Genomic DNA, 19,608 nt, shown 5'->3' with positions numbered 1-19,608 from the left:
TATTTGTACTAATACATAACAGCTCTGTGTGTATCTGCATGTGTGTACATGTATACAGTGCGTAGCACAACAAGATTTCTAGGTGCTACTGTAATATAAATAACAAAATCCAAGAAACTCAGCTCAGAAACAAGACTCTCTCACCTTCCCATGCTGTCCTGCTCTTTCATAGCAGATTACTACAGCTTCCCACATTTCCAGCTTCTCAAAGATCTGGAGAGCTGAACTTGTGCACCCCAGTTCAAAGAGTAAGCTTGCAAGTTGGTGCTGAAAGTCAAAAATAATAGAGAAAAGTTAAATGCATGTTCATTATCATTTTTAAAAAAGATGTTACAGGCATTTCTGGCCTTAACAGGAAACACAAAAAATACAAGAAACATTTCTCATGAGATGTGTAGCCAAATTTTGAAGACTAATGGGGTTGGGATAAAGTTTGGATAACTTCTGGGTGATTAATCCCAATCAAGCATCTGAATTTTGCTCATCACTGACAAATCATCCTAATAAAAATTCCTTTGTATTGTTTCAAATATATTTAAAGTAAACTTGTCCACACAATGTAACAATCTCCATAAATAATTTTTGATGTGAAAAAATTGGAAAAATTTAGAGCTCCTTCCAGAAGGCACATCAGTCCAGTTTGAGCAGCCATACAGATCTGACTTAAAGGAAAGACAAAGATTTGAGAGCAGACGCATTGCAATACAATATTTATTTAACTTTTAAAAATAAGTAATTCCATTTTAAACTAACCTATTAAGCTGTGTTTTCTAGACTTTGAAGTTTTTCGTTTTTTTTTAAAAGAGATTAATATAGCAATATCCCCTTCAGTTTTAAAGAAATTATAAACTTGCTTACCACATATAAAATACATAATTTTATTTGTAGAAATATATAGAAATTTACTAAGTAAGGCCCCAATCCTGCAATGAGATAATGAAGGCAACCCCCCTAAGCTCATTCGGAGATCAAATTGATTTAATGGAGCTCTATGCAGGTACAAGCATCCACATGTGAGCATCTCACTACAGAATTGGGATCTATAGCCTCTGCAATTTGATATGTATTCATACACGTTATCACTACCATACAACACCATCTTATTACAGCAATAGTACCCAGAAGTCACCTACTACAGGACAGGCTCAATAAGGAAAATAACAAAACACCACTGGCCATCACATTCAGCCCCCAGCTAAAACCTTTCTAGCACATCAACAGACTAAAACCCATCCCGGAAAACGATCCCCCACTCTCACAGGCCTTGGGAGGCAGGTCAATCCTCGCTTACAGACAGCCAACCCCCCCCCCCCCCCCCAACCTGAAGCAAATACTCACCAGCAACTACAAACCACACCACAGAAACACTAACCCAGGAACCAATCCCCGTTGCCTTCTCTATCCCCATATCTACTCTAGCGACAACATCATAGGACCCAACCACACCATCAGGGGCTCATTCACCTGCACATCTACCAATGTGATATATGCCATCATGTGCCAGCAATGCCCCTTTGCCATGTACATTGGCCAAACCAGACAGTCTCTACGTAGGAGGATAAATGGACACACATCAGACATCAGGAATAGTAACATACAAAAGCCAGTAGGAGAACACTTCAATCTCCCTGGACATTCAACAACAGATTTAAAAGTAGCCATTATTCAACAAAAACACACTTCAAAGAGAAACTGCAGATCTACAATTCATTTGCAAACTTAACACCATCAATTTGGGCTTGAATAGGGACTGGGAGCGGCTGGCTCACTACCAAAGCAATTTTCCCTCTCTTGGTATTGACACCACCTCATCAATTATTGGGAGTGGACCACATCCACCCTGATTGAATTGGCCTTCAACACTGGTTCTCCACTTGTAATGTAACTCCCCTCTCTTCATGTGCCAATATATATTTATGCTTGTACCTGTAATTTTCACTCCATGCATCTGAAGTGGGTTTTTTACCCACAAAAGCTTATGCCCAAATAAAGCTGTTAATCTTTAAAGTGCCACTGGACTCCTCGTTATTTTTGTGGATACAGACTAACAAGGCTACCCCTCTGATACTGTGTTAAATATACCACCAGATAAGACTACGCACAGTCTGACATCTTTCAAATAGCATGACCTTCCACTTAAAATTAAAATGTAGCTGGAAAAAAATGCCCTCTTCATCCTACAAAAAAAGAAGCTGCATGACTAGAAAATAAGAGTGCTTCAGCTTTGGTATTCCTCTTGTGGGATGAGGTATCAGATTCCACAGGGGAAAAGAGGGAATTATTAAGAAAATCCATCACATAGTGGAGGAGGGGAAGTGGGCACTGAAGGGACTGATGGGGGAGTGGGCCTGGATCAAAGTGAAAGGCCAACATCTAGGAGGCAGAACCTTATTGAGGTATAGGAGGACTTCAGGCTTATGTGGAAAATGGAAACAAACAGGGTTATCTCACCCACTGACCCAGAGTACTCTGGCCATGACCCACTTCCTATAAGACTTGGTCTACCTCATTAATGGGTAGATGGAGAGACAGGAAGCAGACCCCTAAGAATGGCAACGCTTTTCATTTATGGTATTTTGGTAACTGTAGAACACACTAACTCTATTTGTTCCATTTTCTTTTGAAGAATTCTTATTCTGTTTTCCATTAAAGCAAAAAACGAGAAGACCATGCAGAAAAGCTGTTTTGCAAGCAAACACCTCTAAGCAAGCAGTCAATTCTGTGTATGATAGAAATGTATATAAAAAAGCTGCACATGTTCTAGAATTTGATTTCTTTTTTTCTTTCTTTCTTTTTTAAATCTACATATTCCTATATTGTTAGGTTCATCCAGTTTTTTCAACAAGTTTTCCAATTTATACATGGTAACATTCAGCAGACAGTGGGTTTCCACTGCAGCTTCTAGGACATGGTGCTTCACAAAATAGCACACAATATCAAAAATAATTTGAACATGTTTCAGAGTGGTAGCCATGTTAGTCTATATCAGTAAAAACAACGAGGAGTCCTTGTAGCACCTTAGAGACTAACAAATTTATTTGGGCATAAGAACCCACTTCATTAGATGCATGGAGTGGAAAATACAGTAGTAGGTATATACATTATATATAAAATTATATATATATACACACACACAGAGTACATGAAAAGATGGGAGTTGCCTTACCAAGTGGGGGGGTCAGTCTAACGAGACAATTCAATTAACAGTAGAATACTAAGGGAGGAAAAATTACTTTTGTAGTGGTAATGATGGTGGCCCATTTCAAAATGTTGACAAGAAGGTGTGAGTAACTGTAGGGGGAAATTAGTATGGTAAAATCAGTTTTTGTAATGACTCATCCACTCCCAGTCTTTATTCAGGCCTAATTTGATGGTGTTCAGTTTGCAAATTAATTCCAGTTCTGCAGTTTCACATTGGAGTCTGTTTTTGAAGGTTTTTTGTTGAAGAATTGCCACTTTTAAGTCTGTTATTGAGTGACCAGGGAGGCTGAAGTATTCTCCTACTGGTTTTTGAATGTTATAATTCCTGATGTCAGATTTGTGTCCATTTATTCTTTTGCATAGAGACTGTCTGGTTTGGCCAATGTACATGGCAGAGGGGCACTGCTGGCACATAACACACTGGTATCACATCTGAACATGGTATCTAGAGTAAATGTCATACTGGTAGTTTGTACCTCTATGGCCCAGTGTGGAAGCACCTGACAACTGTAGAAAATCTTCATTCGTTCAGATACCAATGGTTTCTTGTCTTCAAACTGATCTACAAGTGCCTACAAGTACAAAGCATATTCCATTATTATTTATTTACATTTATTTAAGTATAAAAAGGTGCCTGAGACTGTAGGTGCCCTTAATATAAGCTACAAGACAGCAGCTATAACAGTATTAGGTATTCAAGTGTAACTTATCAGATGCTATAATGAGATAAAAATAGACATTTTTATCGGAGAGATAGGCTACACTTACACACAAGACAATTAATCAAATTTAAACCCTCCATTATATACTAAAACATACATAAAATCAAACTTCCAAGAGCATACAAACCTTATAAAAAACAACAGAACCTTACATTGCATAAAGCAAGAACAAGAAAGAATCAAATTTCTAATTCCCACCCAAACAATTTAGCAATTTAAAAAACCCAAACAATAAAAACCCTACCATTATACATATGTTGAGTAAATGGTGCTATGCAAGAATATTTGACAAAAGATGACAGGAGTCAAGGTGACTTCAACGTATATATTTCAGTGCTTTGTTAACTTTTTCTTAGAGAGAGAGAACACTGAATTACCTTAAGTCTGAAGTTTGTTGGGAAAAAAACACACCCAAGTAAAGCCCACTGTTCTCCAAGTCGTACTTTCATAACCACACCTCTAACATAGAATACACTGCTCTCATTGGGAAGACAATTCGATTCATGTTTTTCTTCAGGACAAATGTGAATTTATGAAAAATAAATTTATGTTCTTGCCTCCCATTTATCTCTGTAAATTAGTTTTGCACAGTAAACCTGTCTCAAGTCAACATCTAGAAATTCAACAGAGCTATCAGGATGATAAGAAAAAAGTGTGAATTATTTACAACTAGAAAGTAGATTTGGAATTTTAAAAAAAGAATCTCCTTCAGATGGATGTACCAATAAATCCACATATCTAAAATGGAAGTGCATGTAAGGCCAGAGATAGGTTACTTGCTTTTACATAATTAATCTGACCATCAAATCTCATATTGAACTCAGCCACTGAAAGCAGAACCCTAAAAGGGGTCCTCTTGCCACTACGTACGCACAGCTCAGCACAGAGACAAATTAGAGACATGTCTGGCCCTTTTCTCCCTCAATTCTTGTCCACTAAGGCAGAAAATACAAAGACTCCAAAGAAGTGGAGAAATTAGGTTGTGATCTGTGGAGGCAATACATTTTGAAAACTCTAGTTACTGATTTACTAACCTAGCTCAAGAATTTCAAAAATAGGTGCCTAATGTTAGCAATGTCAGTGATATCACTTTAAAATTATTGAGCAACTTGGAAATATCAGTGACTTCCAGCAGTGCTGAAACAAATTTTATAGGGGGGTGCTGAGTGGAAACCACTTCAAGCCAGGGGTGCAGCAGCACCCTCAGCACTCCTAGTTCCCGCACCTATGGTGACTTTAGTGGATGCGGATGGGTGCTTTGCACTTTTGAAAATCAAGCCGGTGATTTAGAAGCCTGACTGTGGATTACAAGCCTAACTTTAAACACCTATTTTTTAAAATCTTGGCCTTTGTTTAAATTCTCTCCCATGAAATTGTTTCTATGGAGCCCTAGTCTCAGAGATTAACCAGAATCTAACTCCAGGTGCCTGGCTGAGGTGTATTTACGGCATCTTCCATCAAACCAGAAAGAAACAGACTAGTAATGTCAAATTCTTATGCATAGTTCTATATAGTCCAAGGAGGGATTCAAACCATCTTTTAATGCGCCATGCAAAACAAGAAGATTTAGATAAAGAGAATAATTGGCCACGGTCTATAGTTGCAAACTGTATTCTGACATGACTGAGAAGAGTAGGCTACACTTTTTTATACACATTCCATTAAAGCAGAAGATAACAGTAAAACTGTCCAGTTCATTAGGTGTGTGTCATTTATTTTACAAGAGCTGTGCAGGAAACGGAATTCCTGTTTGGTGGGAAATTCTGTGATTTTTCAGGTTTGGTTTTGTTCCGAATTGAAAAAAAAAAAAAAATTCAAAATGTTCTGGAAAAGATTAGTTTTGGGTCAAGTGCTCCATTTCATTAAAATCTAAATGTTTTGTTACAATTTAGACTTTTGTTTTATATATTATAATTTATAATATAATTTCAAAATTTATTTTATGTTAAGTCATATTGAAACAAAAACATGGAAGCATTCCTTTTCAACCATAGCAAAATGCTTTATTTATTTTTAAAATGTAATTTTTTTGAAATTGATATGGATTCCTGCAGAAAGCTTTAATTTTGAAGCAATGGCATTTTCTGGAAGCAAAAGGATTCATCAGAAAATGCCCAGCTAACTCCATCTTCTACACTGGACGCTTGGAAACAGCTTAATGTAAATAAAATGCTGCATTAGAATATGGCTATTTATAAATAAAAAAGGACTCCCCGCCCCCATCCAACAGAAATTAATGACTGTACTCTGTCTGCAGTTCCAAACTACTACACATGAAAGTATCTGAAGATTAAAAGCTCCCTGAATATGAAAAAATGCAACAGACCACAGCAGCTCTTATAATTCATAGATTTAAGTGCTCCCAAGTATGTTTTAAGAACAGGGAGCTGTTATGGTTGAGTATGCCAATGATCTGTGGATAACAGATCATTGGGATTGTATTGAACTGTTTTTCTAACTGATGCTTGAAAATTTAAAATGTGGCTAGTGTGTAGGGAGAGAGAATCCTACCCTTACTCCATAGCTGAAAATCAACCACACAACTATAAATCCATAAAATTTACAAAGTCAACAAAACTAAATGAGCAACTCTCTCTCTCTCTCTCACACACTCTGCCGCCCCCCACTCCAAAAAAACCCTTCCGACTTAATCACTGCCTTCGGGAAAAGCCTGTGTAAACAGAAAGGTTTTGCAACATACCCAAATGTTGAAGTCCCTCTTGACAATTTGTCTTGCTGACTAACACCAAACTGGACAGTTAATAGGGAATCTGGGTACAGTGAGCCAGTTTCTATTCCATATTCCTGGGGGAATTCTATGCCACTGCACATGCACAGAATTTATGTCCCCTGCAGAAAAATGACTTTGTGATGAGGAAGCAAAGGGAAGCCACTAGAGTGGTCATGTGACCTCTGGACCAGATCCTTTTCATCACTACTACCACCTAGCCATTTATTCACCATTTTGTAGTTCTGCATTTGATTTTTTCTTCCTAAGTGTAGTACTTTGCACTTGTCTTTACTGAATTTTATCTTGTTGGTTTCAGACCAATTATTTAATTTGTCAAGGTCTTTTTAAATTCTAATGTCCTCCAAAGTGTTTGCAAGCCCTCCCACCTTGGTTTATGAACCATTCAATCAGGTGTTCTTAACAAGAGCCACTTGATTATTCAAATAGAACACTTCAATAACTACATTAAGGCTGCAAAGGGCACTGCCACCTCATCTCTAGAATTTGGTGTCATTATCTTCTCAAAATATGATCTAGTCGCAGCTTCCTTAGCTTCACCCAGATGGAAACAACAGGACAGTCTCCTTCAGCAAGATTCCAAATGAGAACAGAAACAGTTCATTCATGCAAAATCTTAATTCTGCCCCTTTGAGCATTTGTTTTAGGACTTAATTTCACTTTAACATAATGTTTTTCAAATAATGTGAAACATATTATTTTTTCCCTTTAAATTAGATGTAAACTGCAGTTGTGCATTTAAGTTCTTTTAACTGTTTTTGCATTTATTTTTTTCATACATAGATCATTTAAAATTGGCCAAACCAATTCCCAAATTTGCCACCAAAAATCACTTTTAGTTAGGTCTCAATGCTTGGAAACAAAGTCTGGAAAGAAACCTTTATAAAAAGTCAGTAGTTTAATGTTCCTCTTAAAACAATGTGAACAAAAAATAACGTGCATATTTTACATATGTTTCTAATAAATTATTCTGTTTCATAGTAGAACTTACCTTGAAACAATGGTGAAAGACTCTGATCTCTTTCATACGTTAACGTACTAGTCAGGCAAATCCTGTGTCACAACTATGGCTCTGAGTGAACATCTTTAAGCACAAGTAGTCTTTCAAGTCAGTGGAATTATAAGTTTAAAGTTATGTATATGTTTAAATTTGAGCATGTGTCAGCAGAGAACATAGTACATTCTCCCCATCATTCCTTTCTCTCAGTCCATACCTGCTCTTTGCACTCAACCAGTATAGTGTCTTTCTGGGCATATTAGGCACTCAGAAGTGCTGCGGCATATTTCACTGCAACATTTCTGCTGCCTCTGTTGTCAATGCTGATAGAGTATCAGTGATAGGAAAGGACTGTTAAGCACTACCAGAGGAAGTATCAGCAGGACTGAGAGAAAGCTTAGGACAAGATTCAGAGTAACAGCCGTGTTAGTCTGTATTCACAAAAAGAAAAGGAGTACTTGTGGCACCTTAGAGACTAACCAATTTATTTGAGCATGAGCTTTCGTGAGCTACAGCTCACTTCATCGGATGCATACCGTGGAAACTGCAGCAGACTTTATATATACACAGAGAATATGAAACAATACCTCCTCCCACCCCACTGTCCTGCTGGTAATAGCTTATCTAAAGTGATCATCAGGTTAGGCCATTTCCAGCACAAATCCAGGTTTTCTCACCCTCCACCCCCCCACACAAATTCACTCTCCTGCTGGTGATAGCCCATCCAAAGTGACAACTCTTTACACAATGTGCATGATAATCAAGTTAGGCCATTTCCTGCACAAATCCAGGTTCTCTCACTCCCTCACCCTCCTCCAAAAACCCACCCCCATACACACACAAACTCACTCTCCTGCTGGTAATAGCTCATCCAAACTGACCACTCTCCAAGTTTAAATCCAAGTTAAACCAGAACATCTAGGGGGGTGGGGGGTGTAGGAAAAAACAAGAGGAAATAGGCTACCTTGCATAATGACTTAGCCACTCCCAGTCTCTATTTAAGCCTAAATTAATAGTATCCAATTTGCAAATGAATTCCAATTCAGCAGTTTCTCGCTGGAGTCTGGATTTGAAGGTTTTTTGTTTTAAGATAGCGACCTTCATGTCTGTGATTGCGTGACCAGAGAGATTGAAGTGTTCTCTGACTGGTTTATGAATGTTATAATTCTTGACATCTGATTTGTGTCCATTTATTCTTTTACGTAGAGACTGTCCAGTTTGACCAATGTACATGGCAGAGGGGCATTGCTGGCACATGATGGCATATATCACATTGGTGGATGTGCAGGTGAACGAGCCTCTGATAGTGTGGCTGATGTTATTAGGCCCTGTGATCGTGTCCCCTGAATAGATATGTGGGCACAATTGGCAACGGGCTTTGTTGCAAGGATAAGTTCCTGGGTTAGTGGTTCTGTTGTGTGGTATGTGGTTGTTGGTGAGTATTTGCTTCAGGTTGCGGGGCTGTCTGTAGGCAAGGACTGGCCTGTCTCCCAAGATTTGTGAGAGTGTTGGGTCATCCTTTAGGATAGGATGTAGATCCTTAATAATGCGTTGGAGGGGTTTTAGTTGGGGGCTGAAGGTGACAGCTAGTGGCGTTCTGTTATTTTCTTTGTTAGGCCTGTCCTGTAGTAGGTAACTTCTGGGAACTCTTCTGGCTCTATCAATCTGTTTCTTTACTTCTGCAGGTGGGTATTGTAGTTGTAAGAAAGCTTGACAGAGATCTTGTAGGTGTTTGTCTCTGTCTGAGGGGTTAGAGCAAATGCGGTTGTATCGCAGAGCTTGGCTGTAGACGATGGATCGTGTGGTGTGGTCAGGGTGAAAGCTGGACGCATGCAGGTAGGAATAGCGGTCAGTAGGTTTCCGGTATAGGGTGGTGTTTATGTGACCATTGTTTATTAGCACTGTAGTGTCCAGGAAGTGGATCTCTTGTGTGGACTGGACCAGGCTGAGGTTGGTGGTGGGATGGAAATTGTTGAAATCATGGTGGAATTCCTCAAGGGCTTCTTTTCCATGGGTCCAGATGATGAAGATGTCATCAATATAGCGCAAGTAGAGTAGGGGCTTTAGGGGACGAGAGCTGAGGAAGCGTTGTTCTAAATCAGCCATAAAAATTTTGGCATACTGTGGGGTCATGCGGTACCCATAGCAGTAGGTAGCCTATTTCCTCTTGTTTTTTCCTACCCTTCCCCCCCCCCCCAGATGTTCTGGTTTAACTTGGATTTAAACTTGGAGAGTGGTCAGTTTGGATGAGCTATTACCAGCAGGAGAGTGAGTTTGTGTGTGTATGGGGGTGGGTTTTTGGAGGAGGGTGAGGGAGTGAGAGAACCTGGATTTGTGCAGGAAATGGCCTAACTTGATTATCATGCACATTGTGTAAAGAGTTGTCACTTTGGATGGGCTATCACCAGCAGGAGAGTGAATTTGTGTGGGGGGGTGGAGGGTGAGAAAACCTGGATTTGTGCTGGAAATGGCCTAACCTGATGATCACTTTAGATAAGCTATTACCAGCAGGACAGTGGGGTGGGAGGAGGTATTGTTTCATATTCTCTGTGTATATATAAAGTCTGCTGCAGTTTCCACGGTATGCATCCGATGAAGTGAGCTGTAGCTCACGAAAGCTCATGCTCAAATAAATTGGTTAGTCTCTAAGGTGCCACAAGTACTCCTTTTCTTCTTAGGACAAGGACATTTATGAGGTGGGCTGAAGAAGGTCAAACCCAAGAGAAGTAGTCAGCCCTTTCTCTTCTCTCTGGACTTACAAGAATGATAATATGGGCTTCTTAAGGCCAGCCTTAGGTATATGTGATATTGCTCTAGGGGTTAGCCAGCTTATCTAGCTCTACAAAGGCTTAGCATCACCCTAAACAGAATCTGGGATATTTCCCCATCTCTGTTTATATGTAGGGTGATTCCAACATTTGCAAATTCAATGCCTCGAAGTTTCCACTGATATCTCCTTTAAGACCCTGGGCAAAGAATCATTGTATCAAGGGCTGTATCTATATTTTGGACAGGAAGGAGAAACTAGATGGTAATCTGTAGTACAGATCTGACTGATCTTATACCAGATACCATTTATTGCTTTGCACTGCAACCTTTTTCCCAAGTCAGGCATTAAAATAAAGAGATATGCTGAAAAAATTATGTCAAAAACTTGGGCTAAAGGCACAACAGCTGCATTCTTTGAGAGACTGAGTTCATCCTCAAAGACACAAACACAATGACATGGCCAAATCAATCTTTTTTAAAAATAATTTTTAAGTACCGTGCTTCATTGTTTAACATGTATCCCATTTGAATAAAGTCATGTCTCCTTATGATCCTTTTCACCTGTTACTGTGTTTACACTGTCCAGAAGGGAACATTCAGAAGAAATCATCTTGCAATTTTTCTATTACTATATGGTTTAAGTCTAACTAACCTTATGTACCTGCAGTTCATTTAACTAACGCATGGTATGTTTATGAAGAATACATCAAAATATCAATGCATTCTTTATGTAAGCTATTACAAGAAAAAGCCTCATCTCAACTTGATTTAATAAAATTAAGATTCTGCACTGATAAATGCTTGTGAGATTGCAAAATAGCTTTTATAATTTAAAAATACACACATTAGAAAACCCTAGCAATTTGATTATTACATTAAAAAAAGACAACTCCATTCAACAAGCAATTAAAAAAGAAAACAAAGGATATCAGTGAAAAGTGTCTAAGACATGGTTATCAGTCACAAATAGTTATTCATTTCCTGATTCTCTCTCTTTGTACGGAGAGATTTTGTTGTTAACAGTACCCTATTTCTTTACAGAGGTAAAAATCTAGAAAATGAATGAAATGTTCCATCTTCCAGTATTTCAATTAGACTTTTGACCTACCACACGCACTGAAATTGGAGGACGGCTTCATGTTACCAATATTATTACTTTTTTCTGAAGAGCCCACAAAGAGGAGAAAACATTTACATCTACTCTTTTATCTAACTAGTCAATCTGAGTACAAGCTTCCTAACCACAGACATTCAGTTAAACTAAGCTTTAACAATAACAGTTGCTTTTTGTGATGACAAGTGTCAGAAGATGGTGGGAATGTATTTGACAAAAAAATGCTCTTTTGTATCTACATTTTTACTCTCCTCAATCAATTACAAATTATAACACATCTTTTGTTAATTTGACTTGGGGAGGTCTCAGTGGGGGCAGAACAGGACAAACAAGTTCAGTCTCTCTAGTCCCGCATTTGATTAAACTGTTTCAGAATAGTCAGATTCTTACTATTTTTCCTCTTTACAACACTTCTTTCTTTCCCAAACTTAACTGCCCTAACACACATGAAAACCTGAGTGATATCTAGTTAACTTTCGTTGAGAAACTACTTGGCAGAAAACACTCTTCCAATGGCTGAGTCTGACCTAGGAAACACAATATATGGTAATGTAATGGCACCCTTCCAGCTTGAAAAATGGTTGTGTAAGCACCAAAACCGTTTAATTATTGTGTCGTGCTACAGCATCATGAGTGACTGAAGAGTCCAATTCTTGAGTTCAAGTGCTTGCCATATAGTTAATACAGGTGTAAAGAACAGGGCCATAAGATGAAGCCAGCACACTATTAGCACGTGAGACCTGCTCTGCTTTCCTCTTTGCTTTCTTCGTTTTTTCCCCTCTCTCAACCACCTCTCCTCTGCCTCTGGATCCCTGGTGCAGAGCAGCCCTCTAGCATAGACTGTTAGCTGCATCTTCCCAGCTAGCGGTGTCAATGTTGACAGATTTGAGGCCTTGTCTACGCTGATGATATAAGTCGATTTAAGTTATGCTAGTTAAGTTACGTAACTTAAGTTGACATAACTTACTTTGACTTAGCGCAGTGTCTACATTGCGCTGTGTCAATGGGAGAAACTCTGTAAACTTAGCTTCCGCCTGTCGTTGAGGTGGAGTACTGAAGTCGATGGGGAGCGATCTCCCATGGACTTATTGTGCCTTCACCAGACCTGCTAAATCGACGCCACTACAGCAATCGCAGAGGCGCCAATTTAGCACCACACTGAAGACAAGCCCTGACTTCCTGTTGCAAACGTTCTTGAATGAGAGTTTTTTTTATCTGTATAATATACATACAAACACACACACACGAAAAATGGATTCAGGATGAGGTGGAGAGTCCTACTGAAGAATCATTTATTGCACACTTCTATTTCTAGGCAACTTAAATGGTTGTACAACTCTGCATCTGGGAAAGCGGGGAAGCATTACATTAAAATGTGTATAATGTCCACAAACATTTCCATTCTTTATGCTTTCCAGTAACATTTAAAAATTTTAAGTAATATTTTAGGCATGGCAAGCCATCTTGCTCACAGACTCTGTAGGTAAATATGACATATCCCTGAGCCTTATCACAAATAACACAATACTTACATTTACAGCATTCAGGTAGTTATAATATTATGCATTAAGGGATTAGATCAGTGGTTCTCAAACTGTGGGTCAGGACCCCAAAGTGGGTCGCAACCTTGTTTTAATGGGGTCACTGGGGCTGGCATTAGACTTGCTGGGTGCCAAAGCTGAAGCCCGAGCCCCACCACCCAGGGCCAGTGCCAAAGCCAAAGCCCAGGGTTGCAGGGCTCAGGTCATTGGCCCCCTGCCTGAAGCTGAATCCCTTGGGCTTTGGCTTTGCTCCCACCAGGGGTGGTGGGGCTGGGCTTTGGCTTTGCCCCTTCCCACCCTGCCTGGGGCAGTGGAGCTCAGGACAGCTCAGGCTTCGGTTCCCCCTCCTAGGGTCGTGTAGAAATTTTTGTTGTTAGAAGGGGGTCAAGGTGCAATGAAGTTTGAGAACTCCTGGACTAGATGTGACATTATTGACATGAACTGGGACCGTATAGATCATTGTTGCAACCACGGTCATATAGTTGCACCAAATCTTGTACAATGGCAGTCCAGAAAGGTGTCTATGGAAAGGTTATGATCTGCTGGTTATAATTATGCTATCCGTATGCATGTATCAATTTTATAATTGAAGTTATGAATATTGGCTATGTACTTGTATCTCAATGTGTTTGATTCTAAGTGGCATTAGTGAAGCATTTGGTCAGCTTCTTGAGAAAGGAATTTGCAGATTAAGCCCAATCAGGAAACACTTAACTGACAATGGACCTTGGGAGACTCCAATCCACATGAGAAGTCTTTCTGAGAATGTTCAAACTAGCATGTGAGCAAAGGCTGCCGCCTGCAAACTGAGTCACGCATGGACATGTGACTTGCCCAGGTGACTACAAACTCCATCTTGTTGATGTGATTTTGCACAGGAGAACAAAGGGTTTTCCACCACCAAGAGAAAGAAAATAAATGGTCCTGGAAACCCCTCCATTTAGTCTTCAATCCTGCTTCTTACCTCTGGAGGAACCTTGCTACACTGAAGCTCTGAACAAAGGACTGAATGACCCATCCAAACTGTGGATTTACTCCAGAGACTTGACTTGAGCCTGCAGTTTATTCCATCACTGCTACAAGATTGAACCAAGAACTTTGCCATTACTGTATGTAATTGATTCCATTTTACCAATTCTAGCTCCCATCTATATTTCTTTCTTTTATTGATAAACCTTTAGATTTTAGATTCTAAAGGATTGGCAACAGCGTGATTTGTAGGTAATATCTGAGTTGTATATTGACCTGCGTCTGGGGCTTGGTCCTTTGGGATTGGGAGAAACTTTTTTCTTTTACTAGGGTATTAGTTTTCATAACCATTCGTCCCGATAACGAGTGGCACTGATGGTGATACCGGGAAACAGGAGCGTCTAAGGGAATTGCTTATATGACTTATGGTTAGCCAGTGGGGTGAAACCGAAGTCCTCTCTGTTTGGCTGGTTTGGAGAGGCTTAATAATAAAGGAAACCCAGCCTTGGGCTGTAACTACCCTGCTCTAAGCAGTTTGTCCTGAATTGATACTCTCAGCTTTCTCCTGCCAGAGGCAGCATCGTTACACTAGATAACTGTAAAAGAAAGTGAAAACAATGAAGAGAGCCAGTGATCATCCAGCTCTCCATGAAGCAATACAAACTGCTCAACAGACCAATTTGGGATCCTCTGAAGTAAGTAACTATTTTGATTTCATAACTGTCATTGGATTGGAAAGACAAGGAAAAAATAAAACAATGAAATAAGTTGAGTTAGCCCGGCATGTGAGTCCTTATTCACAAGTTACATCCAGCCCCCTCTGCTCTTGGGTTCGGACTCCAGAGCAGCTGCTTCCAACTGACAAGTCTGTTAAATGCACATTCCAGACATTAGAGGTGCAGCAAGCACACACAGTCACCAAAATTTAGCTTCACACCCACACTCCCCTCCCCTGTTATTTATAAATTATATAGATTTTGGTTTTTGGAATGTTGGAGATTTTGTTTTTGTTGGAGGGCCTTTTGGGAAGAGCATTTACAACTTACTCCTCCAGTATCTCATTTACAGATACATTTCTAGCAGTAGTATTTTCATTTTTAGATTCAGTTTCTATACTTGTATTGTCATCAAGCCATTAAAAGGAAAATCATTTTCCCCTCAGTAATTACATGCACATTAGTGTACATTCCATTCCTTTTCTATTTTCTGGACCTTTATCTACAAACAAATGACCCTTATTTTTCTTCATTATTTCTCCATTAACAAGGTTTGTCACTGATTCTAATACCTTTATTACAACATTCCCCACTTCATTCCACCCCAGTAATTTTGAACCAATACCCTTTGGGTCTAGGCATAAAAATCTGGGAGGTTTATATCATACTGTTCTTCTAATTTTATTGCTAACTCTGGCCTAATCAAATCAAATCAAATTCTTAACTGACATTTAAGAAATAAATCTGCTCAAGATTTCCATGTAGTTATCTGTGGTGCTGACCTACATAATAAAAAAAAAATGTATCTAATATAATGGTCTAAGACAGGGATTGGCAACCTTTGGCACGCGGCATGCCAGGGAAAGCCCCCGGTAGGTTGGGGTGGTTTGTTTACCTGCAGCACTGGCCGATCGCAGCTCCCACTGTCTGTGGTTTGCCGTCCTAGGGCAATGGGGGCTGCGGGAAGGGCGGCCAGCACTTTCCTTGGCCTGCGCCGCTTCCTGCAGCCCCCATTGGCCTGGAGCCACAAAGGGGTCCCAGGGGGATAGCCAGGAAGGAGGGGGGGGTGGATGGGGCATTGAGGGGCAGTCAGGGGCAGGGGTTCCATAGGGGTCAGGGAGAAGGGGTGGTTGGATGGGGCAGGGGTCCCTGGGGGGTGGGGAGCGCAGAAGGTCCGGGGGCAGTCAGGGGACAGGGAGGGATGGATGGGGCAGGAGTCCCAGGGGAACCATTAGGGGACAGGGAACAGTGGGGGTTGGATAGGGCAAGAGTCCGGGGCGGGGGGAGGGGGAGACAAGGGGCAAGAAGCAGGGGGCATCAGATAGGCCTCCCCTAACTGGCCCTTCATACAATTTCAGAAACCTGATGTGGCCCTTAGGCCAAAAATTTGCCCTCTCCTGAAACAGATGCATGGGAAATGCCTGCTGACCATGGACATGAACCAAGTTTAAATTTGTAAAGACGGCAGACTATTTTAAAAAATGCTCCACAGAAAAGTTCTATAGAATTATAGGTAAACACACCTCACAATTGAAATATTTTCTGGATTTTGTTGGCTAATAGGTTTTGCATTCACAAATCACTACAAAATAACCATTTCAATGTCACAGAAAGAAGAAAAGTAAAGGAAACAGATTCTGGTTTCAACCTTCCAAAGGCTTAATGTAAAAAAGTGTTATTTACAAAATTAAATTCTTTGAAAAATGCCAGCTCTCTTTCAAAGTTGGCTGTCTAAATGCTTGCAAGAGAATGTCTATGAGGATTGGAGGCAGTAAAAATGGACGACCTACCTGAGTTTGCCTCATCGCTCGTTCTACTCGACGAGTGCTTCCTTTCTCAAGCTTTGTCCGGAGAAGTAAGGCTGAAGTATGAATGGCCCAGAATTTAGGTTGTGAAAGTAAACACTAAGGGGGGGATGGGGGGAAAAAAAAAAAAAGGTTAAAATTATTTATTTTAAGAGTGGTTAAAAAAAATGAGATTTGATGGTAATTTTCAACATCTCTCACTTGTTCAAGCAGGTCTGCCCAAACTGTAACCTATTCTGCAATTCAAATTTTCTGTCACAGTATCTTATTGGCAAATTCAAGACATTATATGTATGCACATTTGCTGGTCTATTAAATAACAATGGACCACAAATGACTGGACCAAATATTTTATTGCTATGCTATTTCATCTGAATAAAGTTCATCTGGTGTTGTGTGTGTGTGTGAGTGTGAGTGTGAGTGTGTGTGTGAGAGAGAGAGAGAGAGAGAGAGAGCATGAGCGCACGCACACAAAGAATAAAACTTGGGACTAGTGAATCAACAAGGAAGCAAGACGGAACAAGTGGTGAAAAAACACATGGAAAGTGATTACAAGAAGGAGGGCTTCTTATTTATTTCCCTAAATAGTGGCTCTGACACAAGCAAAAAAAGTAGTTATTTGGTGTTACCGTATAAACAAAGTTGTGCTCAGCAGAATTTATCAGAGTTGTTAGTAATCTAGTGAATTTTACTTGTTTTGTTCTACACAAGAATCCAGTTTCTTGCTGTGTGGAGTTTTCTACCTGTTAGCTGAAAATATCATTCTTCCCTGGGCTGTTTTGTTTAGCGACTTGGGAGATGAATCTAAGCAGGAGATTTTATATATGCCACCTTCAATGGTGAGGTATTGTCCACTTTCTTTCACTGAGGATTATGCTACATGTACTGAGAACACTGTGGTCAGTCATTACTGAGCTACAAACTTGACTCTCATGGCTAGTGAGGAGTTTTTAGTCCATCCTACTTCTCTCCATAATGAAGCTGAGTGACAGCTGCCCTTAAAGAAACAGTGTGAGGTCACTACTCAGAAAGCCCTCTCTTGATGCCAACAACTTCACCAGTTATCATCCAATCTCTAACCTACAATTTTTCGGGGAGGTCATTAAGAAAGTGGTAGCCAGAGTGGCCTCAACACACTTGATTCCATATAGACAGCTTTAGTCTTTTCCAGTCTGGTGTCAGATGGTGGTATGCTACCATTATCTGTTTGTGCATTTTATTTTTACTTAATGAAAAAAAAGTTTTAACTAGTTGGTGATAGATGTCAATATACATTTCTCAGTGAAAGGTATTTCAGCTAAATCCAAGGTTCCCAAATGTCGGAATATAAACACAAACCCCACAACCCAAAATGAATAAGGAACTGAACATTCCTAAGTATACTTTCAGGCACTAAAATTTGGACAAGGGCAACACTCTTCATTTCACAGTATGCAACAGTAATCTGTAGACAAAACAATAAACAGACATCAATATATCTTCTTCAGAGGCACAAAACTACATCTCTCCCTGTCAGTCAACTATTAATACTCTAGAAGCAGCAATAGTTATGACTTCACCTAGGCCTAGACTGAGACTTTATGGGCTTGTCTTCACTACCGGGGTAAGTCGACTTAAGTTACACTACTCCTGATACGTGAATAACGTAGCTGGAGTCAATGTAGCTTAGGTTGACTTACCCCAGCATCTTCACTGCGCTGCGTCGACGGGAGATGCTCTCTGGTTGACTTACCTTACTCTTCTTGGGAAGCTGGAGTACCGGAGTCGACCGGAGAGAACTCTGCCATCAATTTAGCGGGTCTTCACTAGACCCGCTAAATCAACACCCGCTGGTAGTGTCGATCTCTCTGGTAGTGAAGACAAGCCTGTGTGTCACCCGGAGTAAGGTAAAGATGAATAACTATGCTGTACCAGAAACAGTACGGGGAAGTAGTTGTTAGTCATAATTCCTTCCCTGGCTCTCCCACAGCTCCAAGAGGACAACAATCTGACAGCCTTTGTCCAGCAGCAGATTAACTTCACTCATCACTCATGCTCAGTTGTGCTGGGTGGTTTACGAGAGGCAGAACTAAGGCTCCCCCCCATCCTCCCTTCTATTGTGGTGGGGAGTAGCAGCCCTTTGAAGCCTGCTCCTCTCTCCCCACCAACCAGCAATCTGGGTATCCCATTTTGCAGTGGGTGGGGAGTACTCAGCCCCTTTTTTTCCCCTCTGCACTGGCATGTGGAGCAAATCCCTTGTATACTGTTAGCTATGAAACTGACATGCCTTAACCTCCTCAGGCCAATAAGCCATTGGCTTGGGAGAACTTTTGACTTAATAACAATCCTGGGTTGTTTCAAAGTTAAACAAACAAAACATCAGGTACACTCTTTCATACCATTGCAAAACAGCCATGGTAAATTCTCCTGTGATTTTCCTAATTAAAATACATTGTGCACAAAGCAACCTTTTGTAATATACTGTAACTGCAGTGAACAATTGGAAAACAGGTGTTAGTTACTTTCACTTTGGCTTATTTGTAACTCTGTTAGCACTCAGCTCAGTCTCATACCAAAACCTACAAATGCTCACAGTTTCTCATTTTCACTGCCTAATCACAATGTTCAAAAAAGAACAATGAAATGAAAAAAATAAATCATTTAAAGATACTACTGTTTACACTTGGAGTTTTAAAGAATAGCTTCGGAATGTGTATTCGTAAGTATTGGGCAGTCCTCACATTCCCACTGAGTATGTACTCCGAATATACCATAAAATAAATTATTCTAATTATTCTGGGCAGTCTTAAGGCTTTATAGTTCCACCTGTGGCTAAAACCAGACATTAATACACTTCACTATATTTTAAAATAATATACCTTGAAACAATAAAAAAATCAAACTTGGAAAAAACCATACATAACATACTTTCCTGTACCGTCCTACTTACTGTAAATTAAGAAAACTGCTTAATAAAACAATTTCAGAAAAAAACTGCTCATTGAAAAAGAATCTTCACAAGAAGTCTTCATTATGTTCATTTTAG

At 39.9% G+C, this 19,608-nt stretch overlaps 1 protein-coding gene across 2 annotated transcripts in view; it reads right to left on the bottom strand.

Annotated features, from left to right (window-relative positions):
- The window catches only part of TTC27 (tetratricopeptide repeat domain 27), a 197,549-nt gene that overhangs the window by 66,031 nt on the left and 111,910 nt on the right, over positions 1 to 19,608 (bottom strand). The window contains exons 10-12 of one of the 2 annotated variants that reach the window (XM_077813549.1): positions 16,569 to 16,682; positions 3,678 to 3,773; positions 145 to 267 (exon numbers count right to left, since the gene is read on the bottom strand). In XM_077813549.1, coding sequence (XP_077669675.1) covers positions 145 to 267; positions 3,678 to 3,773; positions 16,569 to 16,682 — 333 coding nt within the window. The remainder of the gene's footprint in view (positions 1 to 144; positions 268 to 3,677; positions 3,774 to 16,568; positions 16,683 to 19,608) is intronic. The other variant, XM_077813550.1, reaches the window with a different exon arrangement.

The sequence above is a fragment of the Eretmochelys imbricata genome, chromosome 3 (assembly GCF_965152235.1).
Source record: "Eretmochelys imbricata isolate rEreImb1 chromosome 3, rEreImb1.hap1, whole genome shotgun sequence".
Taxonomy (NCBI): Eukaryota; Metazoa; Chordata; order Testudines; family Cheloniidae; genus Eretmochelys; species Eretmochelys imbricata.
The sequence above is the reverse complement of the archived record's forward strand: the minus strand, read 5'-3'. Positions and strand labels throughout refer to the sequence as shown.